The sequence below is a fragment of the Neurospora tetraspora genome, assembly GCF_033439725.1.
Source record: "Neurospora tetraspora strain CBS 560.94 chromosome Unknown B0H65scaffold_7, whole genome shotgun sequence".
Lineage (NCBI taxonomy): Eukaryota > Fungi > Ascomycota > Sordariomycetes > Sordariales > Sordariaceae > Neurospora > Neurospora tetraspora.
In genome coordinates this window covers 407,194-424,129 of record NW_026944389.1, presented here as the reverse complement: position 1 = coordinate 424,129, position 16,936 = coordinate 407,194, and the positions used below count along the sequence as shown (strand labels likewise).

General features: G+C 28.5%; 1 protein-coding gene across 1 annotated transcript; it reads left to right on the top strand.

The window, feature by feature from the left end:
* Nucleotides 1-730: 730 nt before the first annotated feature.
* On the top strand, nucleotides 731-895 carry B0H65DRAFT_433612 (uncharacterized protein; the record flags this gene model as incomplete). Its single annotated transcript, XM_062825079.1, has 1 exon — nucleotides 731-895. A coding segment is annotated over one exon (165 nt), but the record flags the coding sequence as incomplete, so codon positions are not given.
* Between the last annotated feature and the right edge of the window lie 16,041 nt (nucleotides 896-16,936).

The following is a 16,936-nucleotide window of genomic DNA, read 5'->3' as shown; positions in this document are numbered from 1 at the left end:
CTAATTTTAAGCTCCGAATATCCTTCTTGTTCCTTCGCGACGCATTATTTTTTTCCCCTAATTTTATATACTATTAATACTATAAATTCCGATCTCGACCCCCCTATCGACCTCCAACGCGTATTGCGGGTAATAAAAGACATTATCGATAATAATAAGCAACTTCGAAAAGGCCAAATCAAGGCGATAATACAGCTAGCGTACGAGTAGGAGAATACAATCCTAATTGCAATAACAAGCTATAGAAAAAGCATCGTTCTTTATACCTTTTTAGCCTTATATAATAAAATTACAATATAGATCGTACTACTTGCTAAGCTAGGAGAGAGCTAACGTAACGATATTATAACTAAAGTATTAGGTTTAAAGCTTATATAAATAAATAAGGATGTAATTCTTCGGGTATATTAGCCTTATCTTTTAATACTTTCTAAGCAATACATTAACCGGTTAATTGAATAAAAAAGTATAGAAGTAAATCGCTACTAGAGATTATATTTATATCTTACTAAATTTAAAGCTTACTACCAATCCTCCTTTTATAATTATATTAAGATCCCTTAATTTTTATCTACGGCTTAGCCTTTTTACTATCGACGAACTATATTATATATTAAACTAGCGAAATTTTCGTAAAGAATTTCAATACCTATATACTTTATAACCCCTTATTTTAAAACGGATTCTATAATTTAATTATACAACAACGCTTATTAGTATCTATTAAAACTTTATTACTAAAAAGGCTAATTTTAATTCGGGGGTCAAAATTATTAAAACGTCCGTAGACCGACTAGAAATCTCTATTATTATCCAGCCTCTCTTCCACAATTACTTTAACGACTACCGCCGACTATACTTCCTAATTAAAGGCGCTACTTTATTAATTCTTTAATAAATTCTTAAAACTATCGTATATATTAATAACTGCAACTACCTTACTAAAATATAGTATACGCTTATCAATTACCTATATATATAATATAGTTTTAGTAAGGGCTTAGGCCGTAAAATTATACGGTTATATAATTCTTTAATACGTCTAATAAATAAAAATATTATTTATAAGGATTTTGCTTTGGAATTAATAGATTACCGCATATACCTAGCAATTATATCGTTAAATATAGGTATAGACCTTCTAAACGTTGAGAGAATCGTATAATTCGGTATACCCCCTACTCCTAATATACCAGATATATAGTAGCGTTTTAAAAGAGCGATACGCAATAATCCTAAAGGATAGGGACGAATTTACTTCTTTATACCCTTCTAGGCTTTTAACTACCTTAAATCTAATAATAAATAATTAAAACAATTAGCAAAAAAACAATAATAGCGGCTACAATTTAAATAACCGTATGCTCCAGCCGTGCCTAATAGGTTAATAAATGGTGTCGTATTCGAGGATAAAGAAAACAATCTAGATATTAACAACGAGGACAATAATAATAATAATACATCCAACGAAGCAATAAATAAACTATTACTAAATACTAATATAAAATAGTATTTATTGTACGAATTTACTTACAAAGTTAAATAATTTAAAATTAATAAACAATGCCGCGGAAAATACAACCTGCTTTTTATACAATAATTTAATGCTCTATATTTTCGCAAGGCTACCCTCGATTATCTTTAAAAGCCTTATAATAAGAACCTAGAATATAAACGTCCTATACCCGATAAATAATATTGTAATAATAATAATTATACGCCAGTATTTAAACGGATTCTATTAATACTAATACTTATAGAAGATAGGAATAAATTATTCAATAAACTCTTAGTTAATACTTTAATAAACATAGCGTTTAAGCATTTTAATAACTAGTATAAAAAAAGCATAGGATTTTATCCCTAATAGAAACCGTACTTTTACAATTATACTAAAGATATTAATACCAATTAGGTTATAAAACACAATAACGCGCCTTTTTACTAATAAACCCATTCGCTATAGTAAAGAACTCCCTTTCGAAAGCCTTAATACTCTAGAAAAGAAACTCCCTACTATACAAAAATAGGAATATAAAGAAGAATATAGGGATACTCTTATTAAATTTTATTTATTATCAGTAGCCAAAATTTATAAAAATTAGAAAAGAAATCGACTAACTCTACGCTAAGCCTAGCCTCAGTTACGTACCAACAGCCTTACTAGCAGTCCTATAACTATACCTCCTCCTACTCGCCCTTCTCTCTTGGCTAATATATTAAATCGCACTACTATTACTATTACTACTACTCAAACTATTAAAGCTATCAAAGTAAATAAAGCAATGTCAAGCCCCAAAAGGGCTAACACCGCACCGGCAGGCACTTAAACCGAAGGATTCCGACGAGCCCTAATAGGAATGCTAAGTATTAGCATTATATAGCGTCGGAACGGCTCAGAGATTTTATAGGCTACGCTACTATAAAACGGGTCTTAATATATAAATAAATAATTATTGGAACTTCTTCCCTTGGAAAAACGGTTTAAATATTAAAATACCCTTTATTATACCCCTAATTCGCAATCGCTCCCTATATAAATACTCCGTCCGTAAGCACCTTAACCTACCTTCCTCCACTAACCTTAACATATTAATATCTCTACCCTCCGGGAATTATTAATAGGATATAAATACGTAACGGACGCTCCGTCTTTTAGGTTATTAATAATACCCCTTCGGAATAACCTCCGCAAAAAGAACTTCCCTCTAACCTATTATTATTATTAATATTAAAGCTTACATTTATATTTGCCCGGTTTACTAAATAGCAAAACTATAATATTATAGGCTTTATAATTATTTTACATCCTTACCCGTCCTAATTATCCTATAGTAAAATATTTCGTATAATTTTATTATTAAATTATCTAAAACGTATAATCCTATTATGAACCGGACATATAATATAATTTTAATTATTATTAACTGCTTTATTAAATATATTCTATATATCCCTATATAAAAGATAATCGATACGTAATAATTCGCTCAATTTTTCTAACAATATATTTTCCGCCCTTTCGGCCTATTTAATTCTATTATATTTAACCGGGGAAGCCTTTTTATTAATACTTTTTAAAAAATATACTATAAATTATTAAAAATCCAGCGGCGCCTTAATACTACCTAATACTCCTAAACCGATAGCTAAACCGAACGATACAATTAGAATTCAAAATTCTACTTTTATATTTTCTACAATATAGAATAAATAACTTAAATATTAAAATTCGTTCTAACGGAATAGATTTATAATAATTATTTTTATACTATAATTAATAAATTTCTTATAAAGTTTCTTTATAATTATTAATTACGAAGCCCCGCCGATTTAGAATAAGGAAGAGGTATAATCCTACTTATAACTACTATTAAAAGAATTATAGAATTTATACGGGGAAGGGCGGTAATAATCGTCGTTTTAAATAAAATTAACCGGGGGTATACGAAATAATATAATAAATTCGAAAATTATAAAAATTTAAAGTCAGCGAGTAAATATTTTTAAATACGAAAAATATTAAATAATAACGGCCGAGCGTAAAACTCTCGGCTAAATTCCTAAAACCTTTTTAAATTATAGAAATTATAAACAACAAAAAGATAGCCTTCTGATTAAAATTACCGGCGTATTACCGTATCTATCCGGTCTTCTTTATTATATTATTAAAGTCTTATTATAGTAACCCGAAAATAATTATACCGAAGGGCGAAATAATAAATATCGAAGACGAAATACCGTAACATAAGGTAGAAATTAAAAGTATTATAAAATACGTAAGTTTGGGAAAGAATTAGTAATATTAAATAAAGTAGAAGGGGTACCCGGAAGAAGATAATGAATAAGTATTATTAAAAAATCTAAATTATCCGGAATTATTAAACGAGTACAAAGCGAGGGAGTTATAATAGAGGAAATAAATAGGATAATTAATTATAAAATTAATAAAGGCTAATTAAAATAATTAAAAGGTAGTAATGGAATTGAATCATATAATATAGGAAATTAAAAAATATAAACGAACTAAGGCCGGATCTAAGGGATAGAAAATAAAGGAATATTAATAGAATAAGGCTAGAATTAAGGAATAAAAAGCGAAGAAAAATAAACGAAGTAAGGCCGGAATTAGGGGATTAAAACAAAAGAAGATACGAATAAAATAAAGCCAGAATTAAAGGATTAAAAGAGTAGGAGATTAGAAGAAGGCGAAGTAGAATATAGATATAGGGTATTTAAGGAATTATATAATAATTAAGGTTAAAAGTTGTAAAAATTAAGAGGGAAAATGGGAGTGGGAATTAATTATCTAATTATCCTAGGGTAGTATTTCTATTTATTCCGACCGAGCGTAGGTAAAGTTCGGGATTGCCCGCTTAATTAAATCATAATTCTTAATATAAGAATTAAATCTACTCTTTAAAATTTCTAATTTTACGTACTATTAGAACGCTTATTGAAATGGAGCAAAAAAGACACCACCATAGAAAAGCATGGCCTACCCAAAACCTTAGAGTGAGGTGTTAATCTGAAGGTTAGGAATGATTTCGCGAGGATACCAGAATGAAGCCTCTAAACCGTAGCCATCAACTACCAAAGGAGGGAGGGGGAAGTAGAGCTTTACCCCTAAGTTAATTGCTCTAGAGTTAGAAGTGGATCTAGAGGTTAGGTTCTTAGGGAAGGGATTACGAATAAATTTAATAGTTAAATCTTTTTAGGAGCGAAGCTTAAATATATTCTACTAATTAAAATAATATTTAATTTAAGTTACTTACCCTCCTCCTTCTCGTTTTAAGGAGGAGTATTACCCTTTTTATCCCTAGAAATTTCTACTATAACTACCTACCTTCGTAATTCGGGAAAAACAATCCAATAGATCTACTCCTCCCTATCCGAATTACTCTACTTCTAATAACCCCCTTAGTCTATACTAAAAAACTAGAAGAAATTCCCTAAATTAAATTTCCCTTTAAATATGCCTATAAATCCTTTTAATAAATTTTCTAAAAACTAAAACGTCAACTTTAAAAATTATTATAAAGAGAACCAATATAACCCCCTATAATAGAATCCTATACCCAGTAACCTACTTTTCATTACAATATACCGGTTAAGAATATAATTATAATATTTATAATAATGAATTACTAGCTATTATTAAAGTATTAGAGGAGTGGAGGCTAGAATTTGAAAGTATATAATAACCGTTCGATATTTTAACAGATTATAAAAATTTGAAGATTTTTACTATAAATAAATAATTAACCCCGCGCTATATACGATAGTTATAATTCTTATCCCGCTTTAATTTCTTAATCCGTTATACCTTTGGCTTTAAAAATTTACGCCCTAACGCCTTAAATCAGAAACCCGAGGACGTTTTTTTAAATATAGAGGATTAGTATTTAAAAGCGCGCTATTATACTTTAATCGACCCGGCTAAGTTTAAAGTTAGGTATTTAAAGTTTAATATAGAGTTAGAAATCCTATTTAGCATCTTCGTTAAAACTTTAAACTTCGAAGAAGAGGTTTTCCTTTTTACCTTAAACGCTTTGAAAGAACCTAAAACATTAATTAATAAAATCATTAACGATAATTATACGAAATGAGTATTAATATAAGAGGCTACGGCTTGCCTACGGGACCCTAACCGGTCAGAATAGCGTTTATATATTAAAAAGAAACTAAAGGTAACCTTCTTAAAATATTCTATAATAGAAAATAAACCTTACTATAGAGGAAGGGTATTCATCGACTTAAATAATACTGCTACCTACCTATAATTAATTTACTACGCCTACTTATTATCAACGGCGGGGTACCCGGGTAAAAATAAAACTTAGGTATAAATAAACGAATATTAGTATTAATTAAGTATAATAAAAGCTGTTAAAGCCTATTGTAAACTATTTTATTTATTTTAAAATAAAAGTATTACGATAAATTAAGGCTAATTATTTAAAACCGATATTAATTACTTTCGTACTATAGAACGATATTTTTATCGATTACGTATTACCCCTCTTAGAAAGCGTTTAATTAGGCTAAAAATTTAAATATATTACTATTATAGTAGACCGACTTACTAAAATGCAGTATTATATTACTATCGAAACTATAGAAGGAGAGAAATTCGCCGACCGTTTTATCGAGTAAATATATACCTTCTGTAGCCTTCCCAATATTATAAGATTAAATATAGGATTCTAATTTATATTAATATTCTAGGCTACAATTTATAAAAGATTAGCTATTAAGAGATTATTAAATTCCGTTTTCCACCCTAAAACGAATACTTAAATAGAATATATTAACGTAGAGATAAAATAGTATTTACGGATATTTATAAATTAGGTATAAATAGATTAAATTCGCTAACTCCCTTTAATAGAATTTGTAGGCAATAATATAATATTAGAAACTATCAGAATAACCCTTTTCTCTACCAACTATAGTTTTTACTTACGAATAAGTATCGAATTATTATTAATTACCCCGTCCTAACTCTCTCTAATATAATAAAAAGAGTATTTAAAGGCGAACGAACTATTAGCCCGCTTCGAAACTATTTAGAATTACGTTCGGATTTCGATAAAAAAAGTATAGGATCGTTACGAGTTTAATACTAATAAAAAGCGGTTAAACATACTTAAATATTAGGTTAAAAACTTAATTATATTAAATACAATTAACTTCGCTAATAACCGCCCTTATAATAAATTGTACTTTCGATAGGAAGGTCCCTTTGAAATTAATTAAGCGAAGTTACACGATATAAAATTAATATTACTTATTAATATTGAATATTTACTAGTATTTTATATATTAATAATTAAACTTTTTAAAGAAGGGCTACCTAACTAAACTACTATTCAAACGGACGTAAGAATAAACAAGGGTAAAATAATAATACGGACCGATAATTATAAAGCAATTGCAGAATAGCAATTAGATAAATTATTATCTTAGAGATAGAAGGGGAGTAATTATTATTAATTTTATATAATTATACAGATTTATTACAATTTAGTTAATAGATTATGAGTTAACGTAATGAATATAAAGGAGGCTATTATGACCTTCTATAATAATTACTTTAATATACCGATCTCATCCGAAGTTAAATAATAATTAAAAATTAAATTATACTATAAGAGAGGGCGCCGCCCATTTTAATACTCCGTCCAGCCGTTATTATTCTAATACCCCGCCCGCCGACGACTATAGTTATTGTATTAAAGTATTTTAAGCGTATCGCTAATTTAAAGAAATAAATTAGCGTTATAGCGAACTATATTATTATTAGCCCGCTAATAGAAGCGGTCCCCATCGAACCCGCCGAACTATTAATAAAGAAATTAAAGAAATTAGACGAAATATTGGGTAAAATTTTCGGTAAACTATTAAAAATATACTAAAAGAAGAAACCCCCTACGAGAAACGTAGTGGATAAGTTGGAAGTAAGGATATATTAATAAAGAGATAATAATTAAAAATTAAGTAAGATTAAGGATATAAGGAGGATCTGGAAATTACGAGCGGAGGAATTCGAATAAATATTTTAATTACGGATAGAGGAGTTTAAAGACGGGGATTGAAGGATAATCTATTATTTTATATATATATAAATTTTAAAACTCTAAAGTTTCTTTTGTAGGGAGGTAGTATTACAGAATTACTTACAATTGTACTTTGCACATACACGGCTCCTACTATAAGCAGTCGAGCCTCGTACTATTACCGCTATTGGCTAATAGTATATTACGTGTATATATACGTGTAGGTCTGGCTCTAGGCATAGATTAGCCCTACCCTATATCGCCAGACCTCTATACACTTCTCCCTCTCCCTCTCCTCATACAACTACGCATATCCAACCTACCCCCTAACCGTCGCCTTGCCCCGTGATAAATGAACCGATTAATATTCTTATAATTAATAGAAGATTAATGAGTAAATAAGGTAGAATAATTAATAATAGCGTTTATAATTTTTATTTTCTAATAAAGAACGTACTTATTGTAGAATTTCTTTAAGGTAATAAAAGTACTATTAGTCTACTCCGGGTCCTTAATTCTATAAATAATTTTAAAGGCCTTAGAAAACTCCTTCTAAATATAAATCCTTTCGTCCTTAAAGCGGTAGCAGAGACCTTTACTAATATTTTGAGGCTCTTTTTTATATTACTAAAGCTAAGTACTATATTTAACCTCTTTATCAATAAAATTATAGAAGCCGATTTTATCTCCGAAGAGCTCTAAATATTTAGAGACCTTTTTACTATCGAATGTGTTCCTTAGGATAATATTGCGAATAAAAGTAATATTATTAATAAAGAGGGCCGTAATAACGTTAATAAATATTTTAGTGGTAAAAATAAATAAATCCTAAGTATTAATAGCTATTTTAAGTATATTTCCTAAGAAAATATTATTAGAAGTAAAAAAGTTAATAAAGTTTATAAATAGCAAATATATAAAATAATTACTAATATTAAAATAAATAATTAAGGGAGGGCTAATTTAATATCTTTTATTAAAATAATTTTCTTCGTATAAATACCTTTATATTATCGGTATTCAATTTTTATAATCCTTAATTAAAATTTTATTCTTCTATAGCGTTTAGTATGTTATTATTAATCATTATTTAAAATAGCGAAATCCCTTATTTCGGCTGCTAATGATTACCTCTTAACCAATATAATTCGCTTCGGTTAAAAATATTTTTAGTGATATAGTAATTAAAAGTAAAATTCGGAATATTACATTAATTATACCGAATAAAGGTCCGATTAATTAGAGGAAGGATTTAGCGTAAAGGATGTAAATATTCATTTACCGAAGGGTCTTAATAAGTAAGGACCGGATTTATTCTTTGTTTTTATTTCGGTTTTCATACTTCTTTTCTTTTAATTCGTTATCTAAGTTTCTTATTACTATATTTCTAATTTAATTTCTTCTTAATTTCGTTTTATAATTTAAATTATTACTAATTTAATTGTAAAGGGGAAAGGGGTTAGGGTATTTATTAATTAATATTGGTAAATTGTAGATTAATTGAAGAAGTAGAGATCCGTATATATTTAGAATTAAAGTTTCTATTCAATTGAACAAAAGATTTCTTTACTGAGGGAATTAATTAATTACTTGCTATTCAGCTTTCGGCGTTTAAATTAATATCCCGAAGTCTATAAAAATAACTTTTGTATTTATAAAAAATCCCGGCTGAAAACTTTTCGAATTCGTATTAACTAATTTAATCAGGAATTTAAAATTCATTTCATCCTTATTACTATTTAAAATGGAATAAATAATATACTACTATAAAAACGTATAGCCTACCCAAAACCTTAAGATAAAGTACTAATTTAAAAGTTACGAATAATCTCGTAAAGATACTAGAATAAAGCCTCTAAACTGTAGCTATTAATTACTAAAGGAGGGGAAAGAAAGTAAAGCTTCACCCCTAAATTAATTACCTTAGAATTATGAGTAAATTTAGAAGTTAGGTTCTTAGCAAGGGGATTACGAGTAAATTCAATAGTCAAATCTTTTTAGGAGCGAAGTTCGAGTATAGTCTACTAATTAAAATAATATTTAATTCAAACTACTTACCCTCCTCCTTTTCGTTTTAAGGAAGAGTACTACCCTTTTTATCCCTAGAAATTTCTATTATAATTACCTACCTTCGGATTTTGGGAAAGACGGTCCGACAAATCTACTCCTCCCTATCCGAATCACTCTGCCTCTAATAACCCCCTTGGTCTATACTAAAAAACCAGAAAAAACTGCCCAAATTATTATTAATTATAATATTAAAATTAAATTTTATTAATAATATTAATAATCTTCTTATTATACTCCTATAGAATTTCCGAAAGCGTAGTAATTTAATTCTATAGAATATTAATAATAATAATTACTACTGATAACTCCGTTTTAACGGTACTAATTAAATTTATTAAAATAGTAATCATATCGGAGAAAAAAGATATATCAATTTTATTATAAGTAGCGATAATAGTATTTAATTTATTAATTTTAGCTTCGAAATTCGTAAAGTATATAATGAATAAGTTATTAGGAAGCGGGGAAATAATATTCAAAATAGGAGTAAGGATATTAATAACGTTAAAGGCTTTAAAGGAATTAAAAGCGTTAGAAATATCGGAAGAGTCCGGAGTATTAGAAGAATCAGAAGAGCCTAGAGCGTAATTATAATTAATTATAATAGGGGGTATAGGAGCGGTTTTATAGACGCGAATACGTATAGCGGGAGAATATTAATTATAGGTAATTATTTCGCTAATATTTCAATTTAAAACATTACGAAGGTAAGAGTTAGATAAAAAGTACGGATAATTAATATAGTTTTTATAATAAATCGCTTATAATCCAACGGCAGCAATTATAAAAATTTATTTATAATCGGCGACCTTTATAGAAGCGTAATTATTAAAATTAATAAACGCTTAAAAAGTGAAGCAGGTTTATAATTACATTTTAATGGGTATTAAAATAATAAGTAAATTATAAGTATAAGAACGGCGGGTATGTTCATAAATAATAATCGAATATAAAATAGCGCTTAGGAAAAAATATTAGTAAGATCGGGAGATTGGGGTAAAATATATTTATATTTTATAAAGTAAATAAATTCGCCGGCGGATTCAAAAAGGGAATCGTTATTATATTCCTCGGTAATCCCTACGTGACCGAAAATTTTAAGAAAATTAAGTGTATAATTTACGTAAAGAGAGAAATATATAATATTATAAAAAGGTTAGTAAGGTAGGGTAATGGGAGACGATTATAGGAATATTTATAGTAAATTACTATTTAAAAGGACGTTTGTAATATAATAATACGCAAAAGTAAAACGTTCGTTGCTAAAAAGGTTGAGGGCTATAATATAGAAACCGATAAAATAAATAATAACGGCGATAAAAAGAGGAAGAAAGGGAGAAGGGAGAGGAAGGGAGGAGGAAAGGTTCTTATATTTAATATAGGAAATTATTTACAAATTTTCGAATATAAATTTACGTAAGCCTCTATATTATTATGACTACTAAGTAGCCGAAGTAAATATTGTATAATTACGGCTAATTTATTGAAAAGGTTTAGAATATATAAATAAAATATAATAATAAACGAATATTAAATAATTAAAATTTCGAAAGTGGCAGGATAAATTCTAATTAAGTATATCGCTAAATAAGGACGAAGTGAGAGGAAGAAACCCTAAAATAAATAGCGGAATATAGCGGTATCGATATATAAAACGATAATTATTTCAAAAGTAGTAGGATAAAATTCAGCAAATTATACCGCTAAGGAGAAATTAACAAAATATTAAATAATTACCGGCCGAATGAAAAGCCGAAGCCGCCGTACTAATAGGCCGAAACGGAGGAGGAGGAATACCGCTTTAATAACGGACTCGGATAAAACTAAAGGAACGTAAATATTCGGGATGGAAACCTATAAGGGAAGGGGTTATATTAGGCCCTAAAAAGGCTAATACCGTATTAATAAGTATTTAAACCGAAAAATTCCGACGAACCCTAATAAGAACGTTAAATATTAGTATTATATAGCGTCGGAACAGTTTGGAAATTTTGTAGGCTATATTACTATAAGGCGGGTTTTAATATATAAATAAATAGTTATTGGAACTTCTTCCTTTGGGAGAACGGTTTAAATATTAAAGTACCCTTTATTATACCCCTAATTCGCAATCGCTCCCTACGTAAATGCTCCGTTCGTAGGCACCTTAACCTACCTTCCTCCACCAGTCCTAACAAGCAATTGGAATAGAAGAAGTAGAAGAAGCAACTAGAATATAGGAAATAGGGGAAGTAAATAAAGTAGAAGAAGTAAAAGAAGCTACTAAACTAATTGTTCAACCAACTACTCAACCAACTGCTCAACTAACTACACTAATACGAAGATTTACTATACCAACTCAAATTACTCCTATTCCCGTACCTATACTAAGGGCTCCCGTACCAATAGCTACTCTCAAAACTCCTAAAATACTACGAAAAAAGGCACTAGCTAAGAAAAAAGTAGTAATTAAACTAATTCAACCAACTACTTTTATATAAGCGTAAACTCTTAAATCTGCTCCTACGCTATATTCAACATTTAATATAGGAATTCAATAATTAATAGAGGAGCTTACTCTTAGAAAACAAACTACCCCTCAAATATCATCTTTTTAGGAATTACTTTAATAATATTAAACGTAAGTAGCAACATTACTATTCGCATTACTAATAGCAACAATTAGTTCTATTACTAATTCTACTACCAATATTATTACCAATATTACTACTAATATTACTACCGCTAGCATTACTTTACTAATACCTATTCGCAGTTGTAAAAAACAAACCAACAATATAAAAACCCCTATTATTAGCTTACTAGCGCATAAAAATAAATAAATTAAATATAATTATCATAATAATATAATAATAGATTTCAATTTTACTATATCGTCGACTATAATAAAATGGATTATTAAAACAGACCTATATACCAAAACGGGAAGCTACTTAGCGCCCAGACTCTTATCCAAGGGTAAAATGCTAACTTAAATATTACTTACTATAACCCTTTTCTTAAAATTTTCTAAAATTTCTATTATTATCCCAAATAATCCCAAACAATTCCAAATAACGCTCCAATCGTTTGTATAATACCTATCTCCCCTCTCCATTATTACTAACCCTTATAAAGGGGTACCATAAAAGCCTTATAGTATAGCGGGGTACAAGGACGCTCAAAGCACCGCTATTAATATAAATAAAAATTATATATTCGAATCGTATCTATAATTCTTTCTTTCTCTATCTTCTATAATATAACTATTAAAACGCTTTATCCCATCTACGCTAACCTCTCACAAATATCATACAATCTTATCCGAACTAAAGAGATCGAATTAGGGAATCTACTTATAAAAATGCTATAATATTAGTAAAGTAAAGAAATTAAAATATAATTAAAATAAACTATTCATCGGAATAGGCTTAAGAGATTTATCTCTAAAAATTCAGGGTAGGGCGTACTTTATAAATCCTAAACTCTTTTTTATTATTCTTTATATCTATTATTATAATAGTAACTTTACTCTACTATTTATCTTTATTATATGTATTCTTAATATCGTTATTAATATTAAGATCCTATAGATCTTCAGCTCCCTTACTAAATAACCGTCCTCCTTCTTTACTATAATCTATATTCCCATTTTAAGTAGTCAACTTAATAATACCGGGTATATATTATTAGTTAACAACGTTAATAAGGAACGGAATAGCCTCATTCCAATCTCCTAACTTCTTTATTAAATTTTACTATTTTAAAAAGTATATATTTAATATATTAAATATATTAACGTTACTTACAAATCTTATATTCCTCTTTATTATACTATTATTAAATAATTTGAGAATATATAAAATAATATCGGTAAATAGGTTGCTATAAGTATAAATACCCTTATTAATATAGCTCTATAATCTTTTAATACCTTTTCGAATAATAGTAAAGATATTAAAATTCAAAGTAAGGCGGGTAAACGTAGTTTCGATATCGTACGTAGAATTCTTATTATATTTAATATTAATAATATATACGCTATTCTAATATTCAAATATAAGATTAATAAGCTTATGCTTACTTCTAATAATAACCGAATAAACCAAATTACCTTTAAGAATAATATTTCTAAAACTATAATTTATAACGTTCTCGTATAATAATTAGGCAAAGTAGAATATCTTAGGGCCGTAGTTCTATAATCTACTATTATAAAAAATAATAGGCAAAATGGGAATAATATTTCGAAGAAACTTATAATTACTAGCCTTAATAACTTTATATAAAGAAAGAAGGATTGAGACTATCTATATTAATCTATAATAGTTTCGAAATTCGATATCGATTTTTAATAAAGTTAAAATGGGTCTTTCTAATATAAGTCCTTCTCCGCTAATATCAACATTGATATCAATATCCTTATTTATATCTAAATATTTAGTAATCTAACTATACACAAAAATGACAACATTACAAATACAATCTAATATCTTATTTAAATTATATTCGTACTCATTATTTACTTCGCTAAAAACCTTATATATTTTTTTCTTAATACTATCGACCGTAAACTTATTAGAAGCAAAATCTCTATATTCAATAAGCTCGTCAATAATGAAAGTAAGGATTCTTACTATAAAGCCGTATATAATAAGAAGTATAATTTAATAATATTTAATCTTTTCTTTCTTAATATTTTTTAAACGCTAAAAAAAGAAAATATTAAAAGCAATAATCGTAAGAAAAAATAATATATCCTTTCCAACGTCCCAAAAGTAGTAGAATAATATTTCAATATAATTAATCTCAATATAAAAAAGGGAAGGATAGGAAACATCTATTTCTTTTATGGCCATTATTCACATACTTCGAATTTATAATATTAAATATATTTAATTAAAAACATCGTCTTCTAATTACCGTAAATGAAAATCAAACGTTCTACTAATTATAATTTATTAAATTCAAGGCAATTATTCTATAACTCTTCGTAAATACGATATACGCCTTCTAACTTCCCTTTATCTTCGTAGATAGTGCCAACGTAAAAATACGGCGATTCTTTATACTTTACTTACTTTATAATAAGAAAAACAAACAATTTACTCTTATTCTTACAAAAGAATATTACTTTAAAAATAAAATCTATAAGCCAGCGAATAATCGTATTCGTACTCTAATATCAAAGTAAAATATAATTAATTATTATTTTTTAATTAAATTTCTAAGTCCAGTTAAACAACGGTTAAATAAGAGGGCTATATAACTCAGGACAAGAAATTAAGCAAGCCGTAATAAGGTTGACCATCTTATCCTACTTTCCACTAACCAATTCACGGATAATATCCTTATAATTAAAATTATTATAAACAATAATACCGTTAGGATTATATACTATGCGCTTAAAATTTTACTTTACTTAATCAACTATAGTATCAAGTAAGCTGTTAAATATTATATATAATAAGACAACGCCTATACTTAATAGAATTTAAATAGCTCTTCTAAATATTCCGGTAGCGAATAAATAAAGACCCAAAATTCGTCTAAGGAATATACTAATTCCTTCAATATAACTAAACATAAAAATAAAGGCAATAAATATAATACAACTATTATAATCTTTAGCAATATCAAGTTTTTCAACATCTTCTATTATTATATACTATTATCTAATTAATTTATAAATTTTTTTTGGAATATAGCTAAATCACTTACTCAAATTACTATAAACTATAAAAATAATACTACCAAATTCGGAACCGTAACTTTAAGAGACGGCCAAATCCATTTAAAAATATCTTCTAACCAAAAAGAGTTACTCAAATCGGCAATTATAGCTAGCTCATCACCTTAATAAATTTTTTCAACCTCAAATTAATTAAAAGAAAACTCTTATAGTAACGACTACATTTTTTTACAATGAATAAAAATATAATAGATTGGGCTATTTAATATACTAATTTAGAATATTATATTCTAATTATAAAGAAACCTCTTTATACGGTTCCCTTATATAATCTTCGAAAATTATATTAAATAACGACGAAATTTCATCTACTCGTAAAGGAATACCTATATCGAATACATCCTTTCTAACTCTAATTCATTACCTTATTCTATTACTTTTCATCTACACTTATAGTTCCTTAAACGAAAATAGCCCTAGAATTAATAATCTCTTTAATAATATTATAATCATTACTATCATTATCTTCGTCGTTATCTTCATCCTCATTATCTTCTTCATTATTTTCTTCATTATCTTCTTTGTCGTTTTCTTCGTCGTTTTCATCATCATCTTCATCGTCGTTATAATAAGAACAAACCTCTATATAATCTAGGACTTAAATATTAAAGGGAATAGTAAATAAACCAAAGGATTCGCCAACTCCTAATACAATTACTAAAGAAGTACAATAATATCCGGATTAAAGCTATCTTTAGGAGCGATTCCTCCGATATTATAAATACGTAAAGAAACTACGCATAGATTATACGTCGTCGTTTTAGAAATTGTTCTCCATAATAATAGCAATAAAATTAACACTATTAAAAAGCGACAATCTACGTAATTAAAATAAATTAGAAACCTTCGTAATACGCCGTATTTTAGTAGAGTTATAGTGATGTTGCTAGTTACTAGGGGGAAAAGTTGGGTCGAATGCGATTCGGACTGCGGACTGAACTCAGACCACCTTGAGCGGAGGACCAAATATTGCCCAAATTAGAAAAAAAAATCAATTTATCAATAAAATTAAAAACATCTGGTAACCGAGACAATCACGTGTGGCCCGGGAGCGAGAGGTGGTCTGAGCGCTGAGATAATATATAACACGGATAACAGAGGAAATCTCCACGCTAATGGACTTGAAGGAAGCTACCAGTAAAGACCAGGGAGACCGAGAGAGAAAACAATGAAAAGAAGGAGAAGAGTTATCGGAAAATAGAACAAGAATACAAACAATTGCTGGGTATCTTACTCCAGCACAAAAACGAGCCCAAATCGGTGCCCAATGCAGGTGAAACCAACTTGGTTTCATGCCAACCTTTGAAGAATATGCAATATCCTTCCTTGAAAAAGGGAATCCCATGTATCGGAACGTGTCCTGACCATCGCCAAGTCCTCTGTGGCACTACCACCCCTTCATCTTCCCCTTGCAGCAACTCAGAGGCCTTGTCAACGCGAACACTGCGTCCGTAAATCAGCTCACAGATGCAGCTTGCATCTTCCCCAACTACCCACTTCATGTTCGACCTCAGACTTGTAGTCAGAAGCCAAAGCACCGAGGCGCTTGCCTCCTCAGTGACCCGTCTTATCCGTC